The sequence below is a fragment of the Bubalus bubalis genome, chromosome 4, assembly GCF_019923935.1.
Source record: "Bubalus bubalis isolate 160015118507 breed Murrah chromosome 4, NDDB_SH_1, whole genome shotgun sequence".
Classification (NCBI taxonomy): domain Eukaryota; kingdom Metazoa; phylum Chordata; class Mammalia; order Artiodactyla; family Bovidae; genus Bubalus; species Bubalus bubalis.
This window is the reverse complement of record NC_059160.1, coordinates 135,196,452-135,222,055: the sequence shown is the minus strand read 5'-3', so window position 1 is coordinate 135,222,055 and position 25,604 is coordinate 135,196,452. Positions and strand designations below refer to the sequence as shown.

General features: G+C 38.4%; 1 protein-coding gene and 1 long non-coding RNA gene across 8 annotated transcripts in view; one reads left to right on the top strand and one right to left on the bottom strand.

Moving 5' to 3' along the window:
* The window catches only part of ANK3 (ankyrin 3), a 373,791-nt gene that overhangs the window by 269,501 nt on the left and 78,686 nt on the right, over positions 1–25,604 (top strand). For all 7 annotated transcript variants that reach the window (XM_045165538.1, XM_044942122.2, XM_044942121.2 and 4 more), the window contains 3 exons: positions 10,844–10,950; positions 16,265–16,489; positions 19,228–19,382. In XM_045165538.1, coding sequence (XP_045021473.1) covers positions 10,844–10,950; positions 16,265–16,489; positions 19,228–19,382 — 487 coding nt within the window. The remainder of the gene's footprint in view (positions 1–10,843; positions 10,951–16,264; positions 16,490–19,227; positions 19,383–25,604) is intronic.
* Positions 10,511–23,327, bottom strand: LOC123333423. The gene is made up of 2 exons (XR_006550787.2): positions 23,268–23,327; positions 10,511–10,695 (listed from the first exon to the last, which is right to left on the bottom strand). It is a non-coding gene; the product is annotated as an uncharacterized LOC123333423 (long non-coding RNA).

The window sequence follows — 25,604 nt, the reverse complement described above, 5'->3', positions numbered from 1 at the left end:
CATAGAAGTTAAATAAGCAGGGTGACAATATACAGCCTTGTCGTACTCCTTTCCCAATTTGGAATCAGTCTGTTGTTCCATGTCTGGTTCTAACTGTGGCTTCTTGACCTGCATACAGATTTCTCAGGAGGCAGGTAAAGTGGTCTGATATTTCCATCCCTTGAAGAATTTTCCAGTTTGTTGTGATCTATACAGTGAAAGGCTTGGCGTAATCAATAAAGCAAAAGTAGATGTTTTTCTGGAATGCTGAATGCTGGTTATTGGTAATGGTCAAATCTGGCCCGAACAACCACCTATCAAGGGCAATGTAGAAAGCCTTCTAGCACTTCAAAGTGCAGCTCAACCTTGAGATTATGTTAGTTTATGCTTTCTTTCCAGGAATAAATCTAATTTTAACTAAATAAAAAGAAAATGAGGGAACTCCTTGGCAGTCCAGTGGTTAGGATTTTGTGCTTCCACTTCTGGGGGCCCAGGTTTGATCCCTAGTTAGGGAACTAATATTCTACAAGCTGCTCAGCAAGGTCAAAACATAGAGAAAGACATTCTTTGCCAGTTGATCTCTAACAAAACCTTTCATTTCCTTTTGATTCTGGTGACACAGATGCCATGCATCTGTTGTTGTTGTTTAGTCACTAAGTCGTGTCCAACTCTTTGCAACCCTATGGACTGCAGTATACCAGGCTTCCCTGTCCTTCACTATCTCCCAGAGTTTGAGCAAACTCATGTCCATTGAGTTGGTGATGCCATCCAACCATCTCATCCTTTGTTGCCCCCTTCTCCTCCTGCCCTCAAGCCTTCCCAGCATCAGGGTCTTTTCCAATAGACCTTTTCTGAAGAGTCATTTCTTTGCATCACGTGGCCAAAGTATTGGAGTTTCAGCTTCAGCATCAGTCTTTCCAATGAGTATTCAGGGTTCATTTCCTTTGGGATTGACTGGTTTGATCTCCTTGCTGTCCAAGGGACTCTCAAAAGTCTTCACCAGCATCACAGTTCAAAAGCATCAGTTTTTCGGCACTCAGCCTTCTTTATGGTCCAACTCTCACATCTCTATAGGACTACTGGAAAAACCATAGCTTTGACTATAAGGACCTTTGTCGGCAAAGTGGTATCTGTGCTTTTTAATATGCTGTCTAGATTTGTCATAGCTTTTCTGCCAAAGCGTCTTTTAATTTCATGGCTGTGGTCACAGTCTGCAGTGATTCTGAAGCCCTCCCCAAAATAAAATCTGTCACTGTTTCCACTTTTTCCCCATCTAATTGCCATGAGGTAATGTGACTTGGACTGCAAGTAGATCCAACCAGTCCATTCTAAAGGAGATCAGTCCTGGGTGTTCTTTGGAAGAAATGATGCTAAAGCTGAAACTCCAGTACTTTGGCCACCTCATGCGAAGAGTTGACTCATTGGAAAAGACTCTGATGCTGGGAGGGATTGGGGGCAGGAGAAGAAGGGGACGACAGAGGATGAGATGGCTGGATGGCATCACTGACTCAATGGACGTGAGTCTGAGTGAACTCCAGGAGTTGGTGATGGACAGGGAGGCCTGGCGTGCTGCAACCCATGGGGTCGCAAAGACTCAGACACGACTGAGCGATGGAACCGAACTGAACTGAATGGGACCAAATGCCATGATCTTAGTTTTTTGAATGCTGAGTTTTAAGCCAGCTTTTTCACTCTCCTCTTTCACGTTCATCAAGAGGCTCTTTAGTTCCTCTTGGCTTTCTGCCAGTAGAGTGGGATGATCTGCATACTGAGGTTGCAGACGTGCATCTACAAAAAGAGGAAAATGGGGCAGATGCGGGGCCCTGTCCATCTCCAATTAGGTTGCTCTCATCTTTCAGACTTCCTTCTTCAGACCTGATCTGCCCACAATCTTTGTGTCTCAGGGGGCTGATAGCAGGGCTTCCAAGGGTGACCGGTTTAGAAGGTGTAACTCGAGCAATATACACACAGTTACACTGGCTGTTGGGTCCCTGTGAAGATCATTCTGGAGTCAGTGCTGGAGGCTTCCCAGTAGCCTCCCAGTACCTGGAGGCAGTTGTCACACTGTGAGCACACCCTAACTCTTCTCATTTATCTCCCTGCCTAGGATTCCAGATCCTTTGAGCTGCACTTGGTCTTCTGTGAGGCTGAGGATGGTCTCATGTATCCTTAGCTATGTACTGTGTTGTGTACAACTTGATATACTAGCAAGGAATGTGGGAATTGGAGAGTTCTTTGGGAGAAATTCACATTTATTTATTTGTTTAAGACCTACACCCTTTCCATGATCTCAGTAATAGGGAGAAAAATGCCCAACCCAAAAGGCTGGCTATGCTAATAATGTTTCCCACTGTCCTTGCCAACCCCATTCTACCCGTGCCTGCCCACTCCCTCTTCCCTCAGCAGATTAACTTTCCTGTTTCTTTCCTTTAAGCTAATTTCTAAAGGGCTCTCACAAATGTACCTGGTGGCAGAAGGTCACTAGCCTGAGATTAAAAATTTGTTCGAGATAGTCCTTGAAAGATAAGCACCTTCAACTAGCAGCGTTTAATGTGCTGCTTTTTCCTCTTCAAAGTGCTTTGCCAGCATTACTCAGGTGGTCCACTCAACACCTCTCACAGATTGGTCAGCAAGATTACAGACTTTTTTTTTTTTTTTTTTTTAAGGCAGAGAATTTGGTGTTGTAATTTTAAGGTAGTACAGTTCATTTAGACGTCTTGAGCCGGATGTTGATGTATTAACATTCTCAGCTTCTATGCTGACCTTGACTTCACCTTCTCTTGTTAAAGTGGTTGCTAAATTTTCTTAAAATCAATCTGATTTGGAAATCCTTAGAATCCATCTTCATTTTGGTTTGTATTCTAGTCTCAAATAAGTCTTATGGGTAATAAGATTTCTAGAAAAGAAATACTTTGGAAAAAGACCCGGTTTAGCAAGCTCTTAATTTTTATTTTTCTGCTTGAATCAGCTTTTCTTTTATGGAATCCATTTATAAGGTGTACATGATGTTTTGAAATATATCTGCATTGTGAAATGATGTCCATGGTCAAGCTAATTAACACATCCATCACCTCCCATAATTACCATTTTTTGCTGTGTGGTGAGAACACTGGAGATCTACTCTTTTAGCAAATTTCAAGTGTTTGATATGTTTTTATTCATTGCAGTCATTGTGCTGTGCTTCAGGTTTCCAGAATTTATTCATCTTATAACTGAAAGTTTGTTCCCTTTGATCAATATCTCCTCTTTTCCTCAACAGGCCCCCACCCCAGCCTCCGGTAACCACCACTCTAGCCTCTGTTACTATGAATTAGGCTTGTTTTAAGATGGAATCCATTTCTTTCTTTTTTAAAAAATACACATATCCCCTCTTCTTTGGATCTCCTTTCTCATTCAAGTCACCACAGAGCGTTAGGTAGAGTTCCCTGTGCTGTGCACCAGGTGCTCACTAGTTCCCCATTTTATGCACAGTAACGTGTATATGTCAGTCCCAGTCTCCCAGTTCATCCCCTTTCCCCCTTGGTATCCATTCATTTGTTTTCTACATCTGTGTCTCTATTTCTCCTTTGCAAGTAAGATCGTCTGTACCATTTTTCTAGATTCCAAACGTATGCATTATTATACAATATTTGTTTTCTCTTTCTGATTTACTTCAGTCTGTGTGACAGTCTCTAGGTCCATGCACATCTCTGTGAATGGCACAGTTTCATTCCTTTTTATAGCTAAGCAATATCCCACTGTGCCACAATCTTCTCTATCCATTTCTTTAAAAGATATTTCCAGGTAGTTGTGGTAGATGTCCAAAAAGACCTGCTGTGTATTTCAGTTTTCCGTTTCGCTCAGTATCTGCCATAGGTCACAATCATTACAATAATCAGGGCAGCACCCACCGTTCCTTTTATTAAATGCGTCTCCTAATTCCATGTATTCAGCCACCTCATGGACCAAGTATTCTCATTACTGCGTCACAGACAAAGAGCCTGGGGCTGAAAGGAGCGTTTTACGTGCCCATTGCCACATTAGGTGGTGGTTGGTGGTCCGGCTGAGAGTAAAACAGATCTGATGACTGCCTGAGCCCCTCTGCTGCCGCCCCTGAGACCACATTGCCACTGTCAGAAGCGGAGAACGGCAGCCTGAGTGAAGCACAGTCCCCTGGAGGAGTCAATGTGTAGACCAGAATTTGTCGTGACCAAAATGCCACTTAATGTTTGTTAATCCAGCAGGCTACTACCTATAGTCTAATAAAAATATACGCCAGCCTAAAAAGCTACACAAGGGGCTGCAATATTACATAAATTTAAGAAATCCATTCAATTATAAAAGATCTGGGAGTATCAGGATGATTATTATCTGTGTTTTTGTTTACCTAGCAATTTAGAATTTTCACACCATTTTCACACTCCTTGGGTCATTGCATTCTCACAGTAAGTTGGGACAGTTAACATTATCCACCACTACTGTGATGCAGAAATGAAGGTTCAGTGAGGGTTTCTGACTTGCCACTCATGGGCTATGAAGTGAGGGAGCCCACCTCAAACCCAGTCATCTATTCTCTGTCTAGGGAATCTGACACCCACGGGGATCCCCCTGCCCTGGCCCTGTTTGACATGTGGTTGTAGGCTGAAGTTATCTTGCTGCTGCTGCTGTTGCTAAGTCGCTTCAGTTGTGTCCGACTCTAACTACTAAAGCCACTAAGTGCTGGGTAATGACTTTTGACAAGCTTGTGCTCTCCCGGGTGCCCAGGCTGCTTATATCATCTAGCTGTTTCTCAACTAGATCATGTTTACAGGTTTTCCGATTAGACGCACTGAGTTTTGCCTGTGACCTCTTGCTGTGAGCTTTACCTGGTGCCGTTCACGTTAGCAGTATCCAGACAGTTCATCCACCGGATGACCTCCTGCCAGGGGCAGCCACACTGACGGACCTTAACTGGTGTCATCTGACAGTGGGGGTGACGGTCTGACTGCCCACACCCTGGAGAATTAGCCAATACTGGAGTTAATTGGATTTCTCTTTCTTTTCCTTGCAAATACTTTCTTTTCTCCTGACTCTTTTCTTCCATGCCCGCACATTTATTTCCAGTCCTGGGCATTTGGGGGCATCCTCATTGGTGAGGCCACTGTGTACTTGTTCTCCTCTTTGCTCTGATGAATATGGCTGGTGAGAAACTATTTTGGGAAAGCATGAAGCTCTTGGAGACACTGATATCATCATTAGTCAGGTTTTAGACTCTACTGAATAATGTGCATTTTGGTTTTAATAGTATCCTTGACATCACTTCCAAGATGAAAAATGATGTGCTTAATCATAATCATTTTAGACTTGGGGAGTAAAAGGTCTTAAGTCAGTGTGAACTTTTCCTTAACATAGCGTTTTAGGTACTGAGTATATACTTGGTATTATCAATTTCTTGAAATCCCTCTCTGAACTTCAGTTTCCTCATCTGTAAAATGGTGTGATATTACCTCCTGAGGCTACTCAGTCCTGAGGATTCAAACAACACATTAACGTAAAGGCCTAGGACAGTCCTTAACATTGAGTTGATAGAGTTGCTGTTAACATAGAAATTTAAATAAGACTAAGGCATTTAGAAGATACATTCTTCTAACTGAATGGGGTCTGTTGATTTAATATAGGCATCCTGTGTCTATAATTGTAAAGGGCCAGTCCTAGTGCTGAAATTGTTTTTGCTGTGTTTTCTCCACACATTATCAGATTTTAACAAATGGGCTCATATAAATAAAAGTCCTTTGAAAAGTAGAAGTGACTTTCAAAAAAGAAAGGAAAAATAGAAGCAACTACACATCCGTACTTTGAAAGTCTTTGAAAAGTAGAAACGACTATACCGTGCCAACACTGGCCTTGGTGCCTGATCTCAGGTGTTCATTTTCATTTAATCTTCATATCAACCAGTCATCAATTTGAAAATAAGGGAACTCAGACCGAGAAAAGTTAAGAAACAGTCTAAGGATCCTAAAACCAGCAAGTAGTGTTCGAGCATCTCCAAGGGGGCTTTCAATAAGTAAAGAAAAAGAAAAGTCAAAGGCAAAATATCTTCTTCATTCCTGGTGGAGGCCAGCTTGAGGGTTGTGTCTGACCCAAGTGGGCCTTTGTAACTGCACCCCTGGGCAGACCCCCTACCCAGTGGCCAGCATCAGTGACCCGGGACAGGCAGCCCCTCACGGAGTTCTGCGGTGGGGAACAAAGCAGGTGACTCTCCTCTGTGACCAAGCTCGGGCCCACAAGAGTGAAAGCTGCATCTGAGCAGAGCCTCCCAGCTGCCTTTCCCAAATCTTCCATGAAGATAAATAAACCACATTTCCAGGGCTACAGTGAATATAAAGGCACAGAGTGAGGCCTTCGGTGACACAATTGAGCAGCCTTTCCAAACTGGAAAGCTTACGAGTGGGAAAAGTGCTCTCTATTCACAAATGGCAGTGATGATTTTCAAATCCAAGTCTGTGACTCAGCTCTAAAGCCCGGCTTTTGCATTAAGCCCTGGGAACACCCCTACTTGCTGTGGGAAGTTTGAGAGCCGTCTCTAGTTCATCTTTTTTTTTTTTTTTTTTAAATAAGCACGGTGTCTTTACTTTTTAATTTTTTGGCTATGCCTCACGGCATGTGGCATCTTAGTTCCCCCAACCAGAGATTGAACCTATGCGCCCTGCATTGGAAACGTGGAGTCTTAACCATTGGACCACCAGGGAAGTCCCTCTAGCTCATCTTTTTCAACCATTGTTTATGTAGTGTCTGATTTATTGTTTTAAATGTCTGCTGTAAGTAACCAGGTGGAAGAAGAGTTTTTCCTGGTACTGTGGTACCATGCGCAGTGATGTGTCAGAACATTTTGAAATTCATATTATTGATTAAAATAAGTAAGCAGTTCAAGCGGCACATTTCCGTTTTAAGTGAACGTAGCCATTCCCTTTTCCAGGAGATCTTCCTGACCCAGGGATCAAACCCAAGTCTCCTGCACTGCAGGCAGATTCTTTACTGTCTGAGCCGCCAGAGAAGCCCAGTCTGTAGAAAGAAGTATTCAGAGACACGTAACTTGGAAATGAAGCTACCACCTCATATCTATAAAAACCCTAGGTTCAGATGGCATGCCTTGTTTTGTATTTCAGTGGATGCATTGTGAGAAGAGCCTTTTGTTTTTTCTGTATTTCACTTATTAAAATTGTTAGGCCTGCCCATAAACCTCTGCAAAACTCTATGGAAAAAAAACGGGAACAAATATGAGGACATACGGCCAGTTGTTTTGAACACGTCTTTGTGCTTGTTCATTGTACACTGGTTCATTTGTGTTATGACAGAGTTCCTAGGGGTGGGGAGAGTGAGGGACCTAGGAGTGAGTCAGAGGGGTCCCCGTGTGCCGGCACACTCCTGCCTGCATACATATTACATCACGGCAGTGTTACCTTTTTGTGTGATATAATTGATCGTTTCAATAATTAATGTTGCCAGTGCGTGTTTCTAAGAGGACCAAGGGTAAATAATTTACTGTAATTACCAAAGAGGAGTGATATTATTTATTTATTAGAGCTTGAGAAAAATGGGTCCTTTGGAAAATAACCTTAAGGCCCCAAATGTAGGAATTTTAGTTTGCTAAAAAATTAAGTAAGCAGCACCACTGCTTCACATTAAATATTTTGCCCTACTCTGGAGGTGAGGTGGGCTTCCCAGTTGGCAGTACTGGTAAAGAACCTGTCTGCCAACGCAGAAGAATTAAGGGACAGGGGTTCAATCCCTGGGTCAGGAAGCTCCCCCGGAAGAGGGCATGGCAACCCACTCTAGTATACTTGCCTGGAGAATCCCATGAACAGAGAAGTCTGGTGGGCTATAGTCCATAGGGTCGCAAAGAGTCAGGACACGATTGAAGCAACTAGGCATGGAGGGCAGTTCTTTGGGGTCTCTAAAAGTCAGTAAAATCGGTAAATGAGGCCAGACTAAAGCCAACATCTAATCTTTGGTTAAACCATAAAGAATGTGGGCACTTTCTGAAGTGATGTATTGCTCTTTGGGGATTAGGAACCTGGTTCTATAAGCTTTTATGAACATCACTGATCACACACCCACCCAGCAGATGTGTCCTCTCTCGCTAAATGCAGAGAAAGCTGCTCCTCATTCATTTCTGCATTCGCCTAAGATCTGGATAGGATAGTGACTGCACATAAGTGCTCTACAAATTATTGTTCAGTTTGATTTAAATTATTGTTCAGTTTGATTTCAGGGCTATTCTTTATAATTCACAGTAATTTAGAAAATTTGTTTTCTTATCAAATATACACACCAATCAAAACTCATGTCCTGTTATCAGACATACTCATTTGGATTAAAAGAAGAACCTCCATATACACCTTCAGCCTCTTCTCTCCAGAGACAGTGACTTGGGGTACCTTTTGATGACTGAGTATTAAGCTCACAGGGTACTCTGCATGGTAGAGGACTTGCCATCTGTGACTTCCACTAAAGAAATGAACCTGGAACATTTCACTGGAAAATTTCAGAGAAGACTCCATTTTCAGCCTCCAGGCTCCATCCCTAACTGTCTATCTGGGAGACCAGTAAAGGTAGAAGTTTGGGTCTGAACATTTGGTATATAGGCTTTCAATTAATCTCCATTTTCATTATGGTGCCTTTAACCTTCTAATCTTCTGCCTCTGGTCTCTATACCTCTAACTTTCTGCCAAGGATGATGGAGGGAAGTTAGTTATTTGGCGACAGATAAATCAGTGAGAGGATTGTGAGGATCACATCACTTTTACAGAGACTTTAAACCAATCCTTGTTTTTCTGCTGATGTGTTCTCTTATGTTCTTTGTGTGCGTGTGTGTGTATGTGTGAGTTAACACTCAACTTCCATCTTACTGGGGTTTCAATAGAAAGCAGATCTTTACCAGGATGAAAAATGAGATTGATATCGTTTGTGGTCTGTGAAATACTATCTTTCATCAGATTTAGAATATTCTTAGCAATTCTGTCTTCAGACTTAGCCTCTACTTTGTTTTCCTCTTCTTCCAAGAGTCCAGTGACACATATGTTAAAACTTTTCACTGTGTTCTACGTCTCATACCATTTTCTGTATTTCTCATTCTTTTAAACTATCTACCCTTGACATACACATACTACTACATTCAAAACAAATAACCAACAAGGGCCTACTTTTTATAGCACAGAGAACTCTGTTCAATATTCTGTAATAATCTAAATGGGAAAATACTTTGAAAAAGAATATGTATATATATAAAACTGAACCCCTGAAACGAACACAGCATTGTAAATCAACCATAGTCCAATATAACATAAAATTTTTTAAACCTGCCCTTCATTTTGTGTATTTTTCCACTTACACTTCCAGTTTACTAACCTTGTTTTCTGTTGTGTCGACTCAAGAACACACATTATACTGAGAACTGGACAAAGACCCATATGATTCTTTCTTACACATATTCCCGTGCTCTGTTGAATTATCCAACTTTATTTTTCTCTATTTTTTCTATTTTCTTAAACATACTAATCATAGTTATTAGGATCACTGTAGTGAAAGTTCTTATAAGCTTCCTTCAAAATACAGGATGACCTTGGGATCCGTTTATAGTATCTGGGTATCTTTTTCTGTTTTTGTTCATGTGCTCTGGCCATCCTTGGCAGTTTTTCATTGCATGCTGGACATGATGTATTAAAAACAAGTTTGTAGATGTGACACACCCAGTGATGATATATTCTTTCAAAGAGGAGTCACTATCTCTCTGCTATGCAAATAGAGGGGTGGTTGAGTCTTCTAATCCAATCAAGATTTTGCTGAAATGAGGCTGGTTTGAAGCCCTGATAAGCCTCAGGCAATCTCTGAACTGTCTCTGGCCCTTCAGGGTCCTTATTTGAAATTCTGGTATGATCTTTGAGGCCCCTCCCTTTCTAAGTCTCAAACTCTGAATCTTTTTCTCATGAAACTGCCCAACAGCTCTACTATGCCTTTCAGAAATTTTCAGGTTGGTTTTTCAGCTTCCTGTTCTGCACAGCCCCAGAATTTAGCAGATGTTCTGAACAGAAATCTGTAGCGTGCTTGAGGCCACCCAGATCTCCACCAAAACTCTTTTGGTTTTTGTATTCCCCTGCAGGCAGCCCCTGTAGGCACAAAGCCCAGATTCCATCTGCACTGGTAATTGACAAATGCCCCCAAGTTAAAAATGGAAACAAAAAGTCAGCTTATCTTTTTGCAGGTCACCTCCTCTCCAAGTACAGGTCCTCCAGTTTTGCGCCTCAGTTGTTCTCTGCTGCCTGCAGAGATAGATGATTTCCATACTTACCTGGTGTACAGCGCTAGGCTCCTGTGGGCTTCTCTATCCCACTTGGAAATAGAAGTCATCAAGATTGATTTTTTTTTTTTTTTTTTTTTTTTGAGATTCAGAAGAGAATAGGATTAACTTAAGAGATTTTTGAAGCACTTAAAATCGTGGTTAGAATGACTTCTGTGATCTTCCTTGTGCCATGCCAGTTACTCAAGTGGTTTCTTAAAAGACTGAAATAATACAGCATATCAGTGAACTTTATTTTTTAATTTTTGAAACTGCAATGTAGACCTATAGAGGAATATACAGTCAGGCCCGTGGATGCAAAGGGCTGATGACACTGGTTATTTTATATAAGGGACTTGAGCATTCCCGGATTTTAGTATCCACAGGCACAGGCTGGGGAGGGATGTCCTGGAACTGGTCACCTGAGGATAAAAGAGACGACTATAAGAAAATGCTTATTTTGAATATTGAACTATCTGGACTGATGGAGACATACAGGTATATTTTATAGGTGCAGAGAAACCACTGTCTTGGATGAGTTGCTGACATAATATATTGTTTATTTTTCAGCATCTAACATTCACAAGAGAGTTTGACTCAGATTCTCTTAGACATTACAGCTGGGCTGCAGATACCTTGGACAATGTCAATCTTGTCTCAAGTCCTGTTCATTCTGGGTAAGTAACCAGAAAGTCACTTCTCCTGTTACATGAACATTGCATTTATCATTTGTAGTTATAAATTCATATTGGCAAGTTTCACATGTATTAAATATTGATCTTCTAAAGGACTTCATTAATGAGTATACGTGACATATATTTGTAAATCATTAGTAAATTCTTTTCTAGATAAGTCTGCATATCTGTTTTTATTGACAAAAGCACAGTGTTATAAAGGAAATTAATAAAGTGCTGGTGCATAAAAACTGCCTGGCTATTCTGGCACTACTTTTAGGGCTTTAATTTTGCATTTCAATAAAAAAATTTTAGTATAGTCATTTCTTTTCATTTTACTTTATTAAAATGTTTTTTTCTGAGTTTATTATTTTCCTGAAATAAAATTATAAAGAAGTTGTATTAAAGTTTTTTAAATAAATGAATTTTTTAAAGAAAAAAAACAGTAAATATACCAATGTATGTACACCAGAAGAGCTATAGTAAAAACCACATCAAAGAGGCTCCTCTTTGCCGCCCTGTTAGTCAGCAGGCAGCTAAGAGGTGACCTGCTTCAACTGCTAAATTGATAATTACTGTATTTTTAGATATTGGGTTCTTTGCCTAATAGGTAATTAAAACTTGGGATAATCGATATGTATATAGATGGGAATGAAATAATTTGAAAATTTCAAAGTATTTTCACCTCTGAAATTGATGTTTAGGCCATAAATTAATTGTAATTCAGGACAAGTACATATTCATTTTGAAGTAAATAAATTAACTATGATTAACATATGTGACGTGCCTTATATATCTTATGAAGTATTTTTTGCTGCTTTGAATTACAATAAAGTGTGATGGCTAACACAGCTAGTGCTTGTCATATATCTGGCATTGTGCTAAATCTTTTCACATGTACTATTTAATATTTATTTGAACCTTACAATGACACTGAGATAAGTTTTATCATTATTCCCATTTTACAGAGGAAAAGTCCTAAGCTCAGAGTAATGCTACAAATTATTTAAAAAATTCTTACACAATTACAGCTTGTAACATCACAGTTGTAAAACACAAGTTACCACAATGTCATTTAAACAGAAATAATTTACATGCAAGTGCTTTATAAACTACATGGTGGTCTTTGAATCATCAATATTGCATTTCTTTAATTTAATTAGAAAAATTCTTAATTATAGTAATATTAATTTTTAAACTGCTTAAAATATTTACATGATTTATAGTAGATGTATATGGGTCTAAAATTGCAAAAGCAAAAAAAAAAAAAACAAGTCAGAGTTGAGAAGGAAAATACAAAGCACCCAGAATACATTCATTCAGTGGGCAAACATATTGAGTTTTTTGAACCAAGTTTAGTGAATTGCCACCATGTTACCAAAATCTAGACCCAGCACTTTGTACTCTACATAGAAAAGAAAAGTCCAAGGGTTTAATTTAGTAAATTGAGAAGCTGAGGCATCATGGGATAATAAAATCAGAAATGAGCGTTCCTCTGCATTGGACACAGTATAGTATTTGAATATGCAACTTATCTCTCCTTCCTCTTGAATTCATTGAAGTCAACAGACTTCTTCAGGGAAGGAAAGTAATAGCAGCAACTGTTGGGCTTATTTGAAAAGGAGAATACACACTGGTATACACTTGGAACTAGTTCACTAATGCCAGGTCTATGGAGTAGCTCATACATAGCCATATGAGGCAAATCTTTTTCCAAATTGTCCCACAAATGCCAAATGCCTTGGTTTTGTTTTCTGATGGTTTTTATTTTTCCTTTGCTTATCATTGACATTTTCTGTTGCTTGCTTCTAATTATCTTACATTAATTTTCCCATTTGCTTTCTAAATTATTTTGCAGCTATTCTTCTCCACTTCCTCAGTATGATTCAAGGTGATAACTGTGTCTTTTATGTGACTCATCCCTTTTTGTATTTTTAATTTATGTGAATTTTCCCCACAGATTGTGTCAATGTCTGTAAGTGTATCAGCATTTGTCATCCTGCTGTTCCTAAAACTAGAAACATTCATGTGTTAGTTTTAAAATCATTTGTAGAATTCCTGCCTTAGTTTACATATTAATAAGATACAATGAATATGATTCAGTATTACCTTTTCATTTGTTTTTGTAAGTTATAGTGCATGAAATTTTATTTTGTATACAACATGTAAGAAGTGAAGTTGCTCAGTCCTGTGAGACTGTTTGCAATCCCATGGACTGTATAACCTAGCAGGGTCCTCCGTCTATGGAATTTTCCAGGCAAGAGGACTGGAGAGGGTTGCCATTTCCTTCTCCAGGGGATCTTCCCAACCAGGGATGGAACCCAGATCTCCTACATTGCAGGCGGATGATTTACCTGCTGCGCCACCAGGGAGTTTAAAAAACAAATTTCTGTATTTCATGATGTTATTGAATAATAGGACTCAATATTCTGCTTAACATTTACCCCATATTTCCTCAGTCTTTTGGCTCTATAAAGCTGAAAACCTTAGAACAATAAATAATCAGTAATGAGCCCCAGCTATGTGCTGGGTGCCATGCAGAATATAGAGAAAGAGATTCTTCCAATTTGTCATTAAAATCTTCTAAGCCATGGTTTTTCCATTTGGTTCTGATAGTCTCTGTAGCTGGGGTATTTTTATATTGACGCTGGTAACCTTCTTACACTACCTTCAGTGTATATATGTATATATATTATATACCTATAATATATATTTCATTTATTTATATATGTATAAATAAATGAAATTTATCACTCAGTTGTGTCTGACTCTTTGAGACCCCATAGACTGTAGCCCGCCAGTCTCCTCTGCCATAGGAATTCTCCAGACAAAAATACTGGTGTGGGTTGCCATGCCTTCCTCCATGGGATCTTCCCAACCCAGGGATCAAACTTAGGTCTCCTGCATTGCAGGTGGATTCTTTACTGTCTGAACCATGAGGGAAGCCCATAATATATATTTCATGTATTTATATATGTATATATTTTTCCGTATTTTTTTTCAATGTTAGTAACCAAATCTGACCTAGGCAATTTCTAAGCACACTTAACAAAATAGTTTTGTTTATTGGTCTATTCAATAAACATTTACTGTGTGCTTATTATGTGTGAGAATCATGCTCAGCTTTGCAGGTAGAGCAGTGAACAAGACAAACCTGATTGGAATATTATGTGTGTGAGTGAGAACCAGCTGTTTGTTGCCAGGGCGAGCAAGGTCCTCTCAGTGTAAATACTCCAGTGTTTATTTGTACCAATACAACTACATTTTCAAACCCAGAGTTTATCTTGAGTCATTTCTCATTCATTCTGTTACTGTTAGTCCCAACCACAAATTCCTTTTTAACTACTAAAAGCTGGGAAAGATCAGATTTTTGTCTTGGGCTTCCTTATAATATTGCCACATTGTCTTCAGTACCGGGTAAAAAGTGGTTGTTAAGCTTGTACATGTCTAAGGAAATGAAGGCTCCCAGAGTAGCTGCAAGGGAGCCCTGGATCATTCAGCACTGGAGACAGTTCATCTGGACACTTGTACAAGTGAACAAGGATCTTTGTTTTTTAATAGGAGGGAGTTTTGTTTTTTGTTTTGTTCTGTTTTTGAAGGGGTCTGTCTCTTGCCCTCATACTTTGAATATCCCTGTGATTCTGGTCTCTCAAAGTAGATACAATAATATCAAAACATAAAAACCATTCATTAATCCAGAGGAAAATGGCTAAATCCAAAATGAGCAAAAAGGTATGAAGTTGATGATGACTTCACTGATGACCACAGTTGGTTCTGAGAATCTGGTGGGCTGAAAGGTGATCCCCATGCACCTGCCTCTCTCCATGGGGATGGTGGGCTGATTTACTCTTTCAAGGTCAAGAAGCATCACTCTTTAGGAAGGGGTCTCCAGCTAAGGCCTCCAGGCAGGGTCTGAAATCTATTTGGGGGGATGTTAGAACTGTTTTACAGAAGAGTATACAGTAGCAGATTTTGATGGATGGGATTGTCCACCCCCACGCCCACATACACACACCAGATACTGTAGATATTCAGACAGTTTTCTAAATATCAACATTTGGTGCTCTTCCATGAATAAGCATATTTTCATATGTTAGAACCAAAATGTAAAAATATGTGTTTCTGTTCCCCGGTCTGACTTGCACTCTTCCATATGTTGGGCTCATTGGTTTATGTTTACTAGAGTGCTTTGCAACCCGGTGACAAAGGTGGGAGGAGTCACAGAGGTCTTTTTTTCATGAACATATGATATGAATCAAGATATTACCCAAATAAGTTTGGGATTAGCAGATACAAACTATTATACATAGGGTGGATAAACAACAAGTTGCTACTGTCTAACACAGGGGACTATATTCAGTAACCTGTGATGAATCATAATGGAAAAGAATATGAAAAATAATATATGTATATGCGTAACTGAATCACTTTGCTGTACAGCAGACATTAACACATTATAATTCAACTATATGCCAATAAAAAGTTTTTAAAGATACTACCCAAATATGACAGTTAATTCTTTACATCTTCATAGCTACAAGCACAAGCAGATAAATAGTTTTTCTTCCCTAGCTTTAATGTAGCAGCCAATGACAGAATTATATAGAGATGTTTTCTAAAAAGTCAGTTCAACAATTTTTGCATTTCTGTACAGATACTCAAATGTAGGTTATTTTAAATAGTTTTTAAAGTCAAATTGATACTGAAAAGATTAAATCCCTTTCCATCAAAATTGCCTTAGTAAAACTTTAGTCACTTACTGCTTTTATTCGTTTCTGCTTTGTGAAAATAGTAAAAATTAGAGTGTCGGATGATTAAATATACATTTATTTTCTGAGTTGTTCACGTTTAAGACATACTGTGGAGTTTCATCTTAACTGCTGGGGGAAGAGATTCCATAGTCAGCAAATGGCTAAAACCATGTATAGTCACAATGACCCTTGAATATAATTTAAACCACCCACAGCAACCACATACAGTGGTTTTGTTTAGGGGACTTTGTTTTTCAATGCAAGACAGTCCTTTAATAGCCAGCTTTTATTCCAGCTTTGAAACATTCACTCTTCCTTTAGTTTGAGCATCGACAGAGTGATTGACTTCTGTTCAGAGGCCGTTTGCCACCAAAAATAAATTGTCGTGTTTTACACTTTTGCTCAGTTCACAAGTCAAATGCACATTTGAGGTATTTACTTGCAGTGTATTCTTAAAGAGAGGAAATGCTAGCTACCTTGTCTGTCACTTGAACATTTAACTTCAGAACTGACTGTGAAGATGGTTTGCGTCTCTCCCTGACTCGGCCTCTGATCTTCCTCTGCAGGTTTCTGGTTAGCTTTATGGTGGATGCTCGAGGGGGCTCCATGAGGGGAAGCCGTCACCACGGGATGAGGATTATCATTCCTCCACGCAAGTGTACGGCCCCCACCCGCATCACCTGCCGTTTGGTAAAGAGACATAAACTGGCCAACCCACCCCCCATGGTGGAAGGAGAGGGATTAGCCAGTAGACTGGTAGAAATGGGTCCTGCAGGGGCACAATTTTTAGGGTAAGTCATTTTGTCAATTTTCATCTTGGCCCTTATACTGCATCTTTGATTTTCTTTACCCTTGTCAATTAAATTAAATCTATGGAGTTAACTACTACATCTATTGAGTTGGACCATTTTGATCGATTACAGCATTGGTGTAGAATCAAAGGTCACAAAGCTATGTAATTCTGTGAAAAGCTGGAAGGCTGGCACTCCCTTAACTCAGTTTGCTGGTCAAAGCTTTTACTAACCGAGAAGCATGTTCTCTGCTCAGTGAGTGCACGGAACCCCAGCAGCCTCCGTGGAAGTCAAGGCACCACTCTGACACGTGACATATTGAATAAATGGCAATTTTGGGTACATGTATGCTTAATGATAATTTTTGGGGGAAACAATCCATTGTGATCTGGTCCTTTAAGAGAAAAAAATGAATTTATTTTCTGAGGTGGCACTTGGGTGCAAACCAGGCAGGCTCTGTCATGACTGACAGTTTGTTCACAGTTTCCCCTTCTTGTTTCTCTTCCTGCTGCATGGATGTTATTCAGTAAACTGCATCTTCCCACCAATCCTCCCCCTGTAAATGAGGGTGAGAGCTTGGTTAGCCGAATCCTGCAGCTTGGGCCTCAAGGAACAAAATTTATTGGGTAGGATCTTTATAGACAAGATACAGAATGTCTACAATTCTTTTCCATTTTCAATTTTTTTCTATCACACCCATGGTCTTATTCTTGTCTTAATTTTATTTTCAGTTTTTAATGCTTTCAGTTGATGTGTGTCACTGAAAGAAAAAAAATTCATAGTGGCTTGACTTAATGTAGCAACCACCGCTACCTCTCTTGTGCTTTTCAAGCATGTGGAATTCACTGCAAGCATTCTGCTTTCATAACTTTGTGCTTTTGTAAAATTTACTTTCATTTAAAATATTTCCACTGATTATGGTTGTTTTTAAGATAGACTGAAGATCTAATTTTAACCCAGTGTAAGAGAAGGTATTTGCAGACTCTGAATCAACATTTGCTATAAATGATATATATGTGTGTGTATATATATACATATATCTGTGTGTATATATATATGTATGTGTGTGGAGTTACATTTTTTTAAAGTACTTATGCATACTAAGTAAACTTTATGGACTTTGAGAAGGAAAATCATCAATAAGTAAACTGATTTTGAAAAAAAATGTTGGGAATACAAGATATTTAAAGGGAACCAAATAGGCAGCAGGTAGAATATTTACTAAAGTTATTAAATTGTTTTGTTTTCTTCTGTTTAAGCTGAAATGTGTTGGTATTCGTCTGTCTGCCTGTCTGTCTGACTGGTGTGTTGGCCTTGGCAGTCTGCATGAAGAAACCTGTTATGAAAACTTATGCTTGGCTTTCACCTTGGTCCCAGACCCTCGTTCATTTTTTCTCTCCAGTATTGTTGAATGTCATACGCAAAGCCACATCCCTTAAATATTCACAGTGACAGTATCTGATACATCAACCTGCAAAGATTGTATCTAGTTCTCAAAAAAACAGAAAAAAGTAATGTCTGATCCAGGTGTGGTTAAAAATATGGTAAACATCTTAATAATTCTTGAAATGGCTAACACTGTTAGGAATAGCTGATTCTGTTTTTACCCATCAAAAAATAAACGCATTATAAAAAATCTTTCAAACCCTTAATTTTAATTCATGAGAAGTATTTTGCCAAAAGTAAAAATTTCATACCTATCATCCTATTTTAAGTGAATGCTTTTGTAATAACTCAAATATTAATACGTTTTATGTCATTTGGTCATTACAACTGCTATGACTTTTTATGCTGTTACCTATTTAAGCCTGTACCTTCTTTTCCCACTTGTCCATAATCACATAGGCTAAGAGGTGAGGTTACATACAACCTCTGTAGGAGAATAATGATACTGTCTACTTAAATGTCATAAAATAAAGCTGCACAATCCAACTACATAAACTGTGTGTGATTGTGGTCTGCTTACTTCCATTCATCTTTTTTAGCATTTATCCTACTTTCAAATTTAACAGAACTACTCCTGTGCTTGATTGGCTAGCTTCAATTTGCAGCCATTTTTTTACATTCTTTTGCAAAAGGACACTGTCAAAGATTAACAGATTGTTATATGACAATTTCAAACCAATAGTGCTTTTTCAGAAAGTTGAATTCCTATGCAGTCCTACAAGAGTGAGGAAATGAAGCTGCCCATTTCGTAACTTAAAAACTAAAGAAACTCTCTTGACTATACAGGCCATGAACGTTATGAAAACTGACCCTTGGAGGGAGTGGATTGTTACATTGATTGTTTTCTTACTAAGGGGAAAAAAATCAGCAATCTTTCAAAATAATTTACAAATTTTCTTTAAAGAAATGACTGTGTCCTTTTAAATCATGAGTGTTTTGTATAATATACCTATTGTGTTCTTAAAAATGGACCAACTTTCTTTCTTATGGTCTTTTTTAATAATTTTCAATTCCTTGATTTCTAATGTGTGCTGAATATTTTCCCTCTTTTAAATCAAATGCCTAACATATGATAGGCCCCCAAGAATTGTTTGTGAATGAATGAATGATGGCATGTTTTCAGGCTTCTAATATATTATTTAATTAGCAAATGATTCTGCAGCTTTGAAATCATTCCCAACCTTAGTGGCACCTCTGACTTTCAAATGAATATTGTCAGTGAAACATTTTAAAAAGTATGAAACTATAAACACATTTCCTTTGATACCAAAATAATGTGGCTTTTTTTCCAGCCCTGTCATAGTGGAAATCCCTCACTTTGGGTCTATGAGAGGCAAGGAGAGAGAGCTCATTGTTCTTCGCAGTGAAAATGGTGAAACATGGAAGGAGCATCAGTTTGACAGTAAAAATGAAGATTTAACTGAATTACTTAATGGCATGGATGAAGGTAATTACAATGACTACATGTTTCTATTAATGTCTGTAGGCAGGAATCAAATGAATGACTAAAGGAAGCAGTGCTTGAATTTCATACATTTGTATTTTAAAGTGGGAATCGGGTTCCTCCGCATTTGTTGTTTTCTACGTATAAGGAATGAAGTTCAATTTCATCTAAAAAACTAACCCTATCCCAATACTAATGTACACATTTCTGATAATTCTCTCAGTCTTAAATCAACTATATCAATCTTTCCAAAGCTTAAGAAAGTTTTCTAAGTCAAAAATGTGTAAGGAGGGGGTAAAATAATAATGGAAGGTATGCAAAACATGTAGAGCATTTTTAAGAAAATACATTCACTTTTTAAAAACTGTTATTGGAGTATATTTGATTTACAAGGTTGTGTTAGTTTCAGGTGCACAGCAAAGCGAATCAGTTATACATACACATGTGTTGACTCTTTAAAATTCTTTCCCCATATAGGTTATTACAGAGTATTGAGTAGAGTTCCCTGTGCTATGCAGTAGGTTCTTATTAGTTATCTATTTTATATATAGTAGTGTATATATGTCCATCCCAGTCTCCCAATTTTTCCCTCCCCCCTCTACTGCCTGGAAACTGTAAGTTTGTTTTCTACATTTGTGACTCTATTTCTGTTTTGTAGATAAATTCATTTGTACCTTTTTAGACTATATAGTAAGTGATATAATATGATATTTGTCTTTCTCTCTCTGACTTCACTCAGTATGACAATCTCTAGATCCATTCATGTGACTGGAAATAGCATTATTTCATTCCTTTTATGGCTTAGTGATATTCCATTATATATATATATATACATATGTATGTATGTATGTATGTATGACATCTTCTTTATCCATTCCTCTGTCGATGGACATTTGGGCTGCTTCCATGTCTTGGCTATGATAAATAGTGCTGCAGTGAACACTGGAGTACATGTATCTTTTCAAATTATTGTTTTCTCCAGGAGTGGGATTGCTGGATCATATGGTAGTGTTTACTTTTTGTTTGGGAAATTATTATTTCCATCCCTTTTCTTTTATCTCAGTCTTCTCCCAGATTATTCTTATAGATTTTTTATTTCTCCTGGATTCTAATCAGTTTTTTAAAAATGAGGTTCAGGCTACTGATTGGAGTCTTTGGTGCTTCCAGTGTCTTTTTCCTTGATCTGGTAAGACAGGCCTATAGCAAGCATGTCACCTTCTCATATACACCTTCTTCGGGCTGTCTAACCCTTAGAATCATAGTAGTTTTTCTTAGCAGACATTGTGAACAGACTTGTTTTGAGAGTGGGTACTTGGTATAGTGTTTTCTTTTTAAAATGTTGAACGAGAGAGAGAGAGGTAGAGCAAGCTCACCATAAAGAAAGCTAACCTTTATACTAACTTGCTAGTCCCTACACATCCAGCAACTGCTTTATATAGCATTTTTACTGGAGATCTAATTCACATACTATAAAATTTACTACCTTCATATTTAATTCACTGGCTTTTGGAAAGCATCTAACATAGTCTCTCCTGGTTGTAAAGTGTGCATGAAGGAGTGACAGAGACTCGAGGGTGTCTGAGGGACGACTATGGACAAGCTCTTGGATCCCCATGAGCCTCTGTTCCTTCTGCAAAACGGAGATTACCTTCCTCACTTCATAGGGCTGCTGTTAAGAAAAAATAGTCATTATGTGAATCACTTTTCAAATACAGCCCTTGTTACTTACTCAGCCCTTGATACGTGTCAGCTATTGTCACTTTTATATTCATTCCATAGAAAAATATTGTCATACCAAAGGTTTTGTATAAGACATGGTGAATCTCAGCCAGCCAAGAATTTTAAAATGTCTTTACAGCAGGGTAAAGGGAATCTAATCATTGTTGAGAGTCTAGCATTCATGAGGCACTGATGAATGCATTTATATATTAAAATTTTAAGTGAAAGCAAGGTAGGTAGTTTTAACCCTACTTTATAGATGAGGGAACTGAAGTTCAAGTAAGTTAAGTAACTTATAAAAAGTTACCCCAACTAAGAAGCAGCACCAGGGTTGAAATCTACCTGTTTGCAAAAACTTTTAACTATTCCACTTATTTTAGAAACGTGTGTCCTGTGGAGAGGAAAATAAACCAAAAAAGAAAAATTCCTACAAACCTCTAGATTTCAACATTGAGAATAGTCACTTTAAATGTTATACATGTAGTAAGTATATAGTAAATATTTATATATAATATTGATATTTATATCCTATACCTTATACAACTTCAGATAATTTCTAATGGATGGAAACATGCAGTGGTGATTAAGATTTCTGATTTTTGTTACCTTAATTGATTTTGCAGCATGAAAGTATAGTCATTCTTTTGTAAGGAAATTTACAAGAAAACACAATCAAAGGTTTTAAAAAGAATAAATCCTAAAGGAAAGAACTGAATTAGCATTTTGAAAAGAGTAAAAATAATATGGATGATTCAGGTAAAAGAAATGGAGAGAATAAGATAAATGGGTTTTCAAAAAAGGATAGTTTTTGTTTGTTTGTTTTAAGGAAAATAAAGTATTAAAATATTTTCATGTATCCAGTATTTCTTAAATGCTGTTGTTGATTACTAGTTTTTTAAAGGTAGCATCCTCTACACAAGGATTTTTTTTTAATTTTATTTTATTTTTAAACTTTACAAAATTGTATTAGTTATGCCAAATATCATAATGAATCCGCCACAGGTATACATGTGTTCCCCATCCTGAACCCTCCTCCCTCCTCCCTCCCCATACCATCCCTCTGGGTCATCCCAGTGCACTAGCCCCAAGCATCCAGTATCGTGCATCGAGCCTGGACTGGCATTTTACTTTTAACCAAGAGCTACCTTGATGATGTAAGCTGCTGAGGGCAGGGTATGTGTCTAAATAATGTTTGAACCACCAGTACTGGGCACAGTGCTGACTTAGACACCCACCCAATCCTGGAGAGTGGGTAGGAGGAGGAACCATCGCATAATGCGTAGTTCTAGAGGAAAGTTCACATCAGCCTATTTCTCCTACCCTAAACTTCACTAATGTTAGTCTCCAGGGGAAAAAGTTAAAGGGGAACATTTACCTTGAGGACAGTTCTGAGAAAGTAACAATATTTTAGGAAGAATATTGAATATTCTAAGAGAATGTTGTCCAATGGAATTTTCTATAATGATGGAAATATCCAACAGTAATCACTCGGAGAAGGCAATGGCACCCCATTCCAGTACTCACTAGTAATCACTAGTCACATGTAAATCTTGAGTACCTGAAATGTGACTAGAGCAAGTGAGGAAGGTAATGTTTAATTTTTTAAATTAACTGCAAGCAGCCACCATTGTGGATTCTAAAGTATGTTCTTCATTTTTGAGCACATATTATAGTATATCCTATCAGGCACAAGCAGATTTTTTTTTTTTTTTTAATTTTAAAGTTTCTTGATGGAATGGATTTTCAAGATTTCATGCTGACATGTCTTCATTTTGTTTTCAACAAGCTAATTTTCAAATAGGAAGTCTTCCTATCTTTGCTTAGACAACTGACTCCCCAAACACTACCATACTAAGGGCGTCTGTGAGATGTTTTAAAGATACAGTGATACAGCCCTCTGTCCTGGATTCTACATGCTATCTTGGAAATAGTGGATAGAGTTGCTTTGCTACATTTTTAAAGACCAGGTAAACTCTGGTTCCATTTTAGACAATTTAAAGGAAGTGTAAGTACTTCCAAGTTTAAAAAAATCAAGCACTGGAGGCCACAACAGGAAAAATGAGGACTATTATTAAATTTAAAAGCAATAATAATGAAGGAACCAAGATACACATTTTATAACTGAAGCTTAATTGATCAGATTTCATACCCAGCTCAAGAACCACTTACCACCACTCTTGTTCTGTCCCCAGAGAAACTTCATTTTTACTGGAACCTCCCTCCCTGAAAATCAGGCAAAAATAAACATCAGTCTGTCTCTAAAAATCTAACCCTTCTTTTTCCTTCAAGGTCCAACCAGTCAGAGTTCTTGTGGGTAGAAAAGCCTAAGGTTTCATATTATTTTCTACTCTCTCCACTCTGTCCCATGGATAGCTGTTAATTAGCAAGATAAAAATAGTGCATAAAATAAGCCAGTGACCATCCTTAAAGGAAAAAAGAGATAACTCATCCTACTCTAGCTTTATTTAACCTATTAATTTCCCCAGTTTGTAACCATCAGGACTTATCTGTCATCTATGGGAAGTGATCCTTGATAATACCTGTCTTATTATAAATGTCTCATTTTAACCCTCTTTTCCATAAATGAATTCTGTTACTTAAAACTAACCTATATTCTACTTTTATAACTAGTCCTAGTGTACCAGCTTCTCTGAAAATCTAAAACCCAAGTGTTTAGAAAGCATCTTAGCCAGTATTTTGATCAGTGATATATATATATGTACTCATTTTTTTTTTTTTTTTACTAAGCAACACAATTATAAAGATTAGGCTATGGTCCTATAGTATTTTTAAAACTTGCAAAACCTTTCGGTGTGCACAATCAAATTGTAACTCCAGGGAAGTCGGTCAGTCAGTTCAGTCGCTCAGTCGTGTCTGACTCTTCGCGACCCCATGGACTGTAGCCTACCAGGCTCCTCTGTCCATAGAAGGCAAGTCCAAAGAGGAGGGGAACTTGCACAATGGAGTTTGGTCATTAGGGTTATGAACTGCGGATGTCACACAGACCGGAATTCTTGTCCTGGCTCCACCACTTACTAACCCTAAGTCTCTCTAACCTCGTAGAGAACTAATGGGGAATACATGAGCTGAAATATGTAAATTTCATAGCACAATGTCTGACACATGAGAACCACACTCAAAGTTAGCCATACGCACAGTTTCCATGTACATACAGTTGGGCAGGAGAGCAAGCAGGGGCAGAAATCTTGCCTCTTCAACTTGCCAAGTCATGTGCTCTGACACTGGCCTTGAAGTCAAGGGTCATTTTTATCGAATTTTTTTTTTTTTCAAACCTACTGTCTGGTTACTACGCCATATACTTGGAGGGCTGTGTCCACTTCAAGTGGCTGCCCTTTTCCAAATCACACAAGGACACCACCGGGGCTAGTGGAATCCCATCACCACCACCCATTCAGGGAAGAGTAGGTTGATAGATCTAGACTTCCAAAATTTGGACTCTTAATCTAGTTGTTTTTCTATAATACTCCCTCACCTCTGTATCTTCTCAAATGAAGGATGCCCTATTCAGTCGCTAAGTTATGTCCAACTCTTTGTGACCCCATGCACTGTAGCCTGCCAGGCTCCTCTGTTTTCTCTATCTCCTGGACTTTGCCCAAATTGCTCATGTCCACTGAGCCAGGGATGCTATCTAACCATCTCATCCTCTGCCCGTTCCCCTTCTGTCTTCAGTCTTTCCCAGCATCAGTGTCTTTTCTAGTAAGTCAGCTCTTCACATTGGGTGGCCAAAGTATTGGAGTATATTTCAGCATCAGTACTTCCAATGAATATTCAGGGTTGATTCCTTTAGGATTGACTGGTTGGATCTCCTTGCAGTCCAAGGGACTCTTAAGAGTCTTCTCCAGCACCACAGTTTGAAAGCATCGATTCTTTGGAGTTCAGCCATCTTTATGGTCCAACTCACATCTATACATGACCACTGGAAAAATCATAGCTTTGACTATATGGACCTTTGTCAGCAAAGTGACATCTCTGCTTCTTAATACACTGTTTACATTTGTCGTAGCTTTCCTTCCAAGGAGCAGATGTCTTAATTTCATGACTACAGTCACCATCTACAGTGATTTTAAAACCTAAGGGGAAAAAAAAAAATGTCATCACTTCCACTTTTTCCCCTTCTATTTGCCATGAAGTGATGGGACCAGATGCCATGATCTTAGTTTTTTTTTTTTTTTTTTTAATGTTGAATTTCAAACCAGTTTTTTCACTCTCCTCTTTCACCATCATCAAGAGGCTCTTTAGTTCCTCTTCACTTTCTGCCATTAGAATGGTATCATCTGCATATCTGAGGTTGTTGATATTTCTCTCAGCAGTCTTGATTCCAGCTTGTGATTCATCCAGCATGGCATTTCACATGATATACTCTGAATATAAGTTAAATAAGCAGGGTGACAATATACAGCCTAGTTGTACTCCTTTCCCAACTTTGAAACAGTCAGTTGTTCCATGTCCAGTTCTAACTGTTGCTTCTTGATCCGCACACAGGTT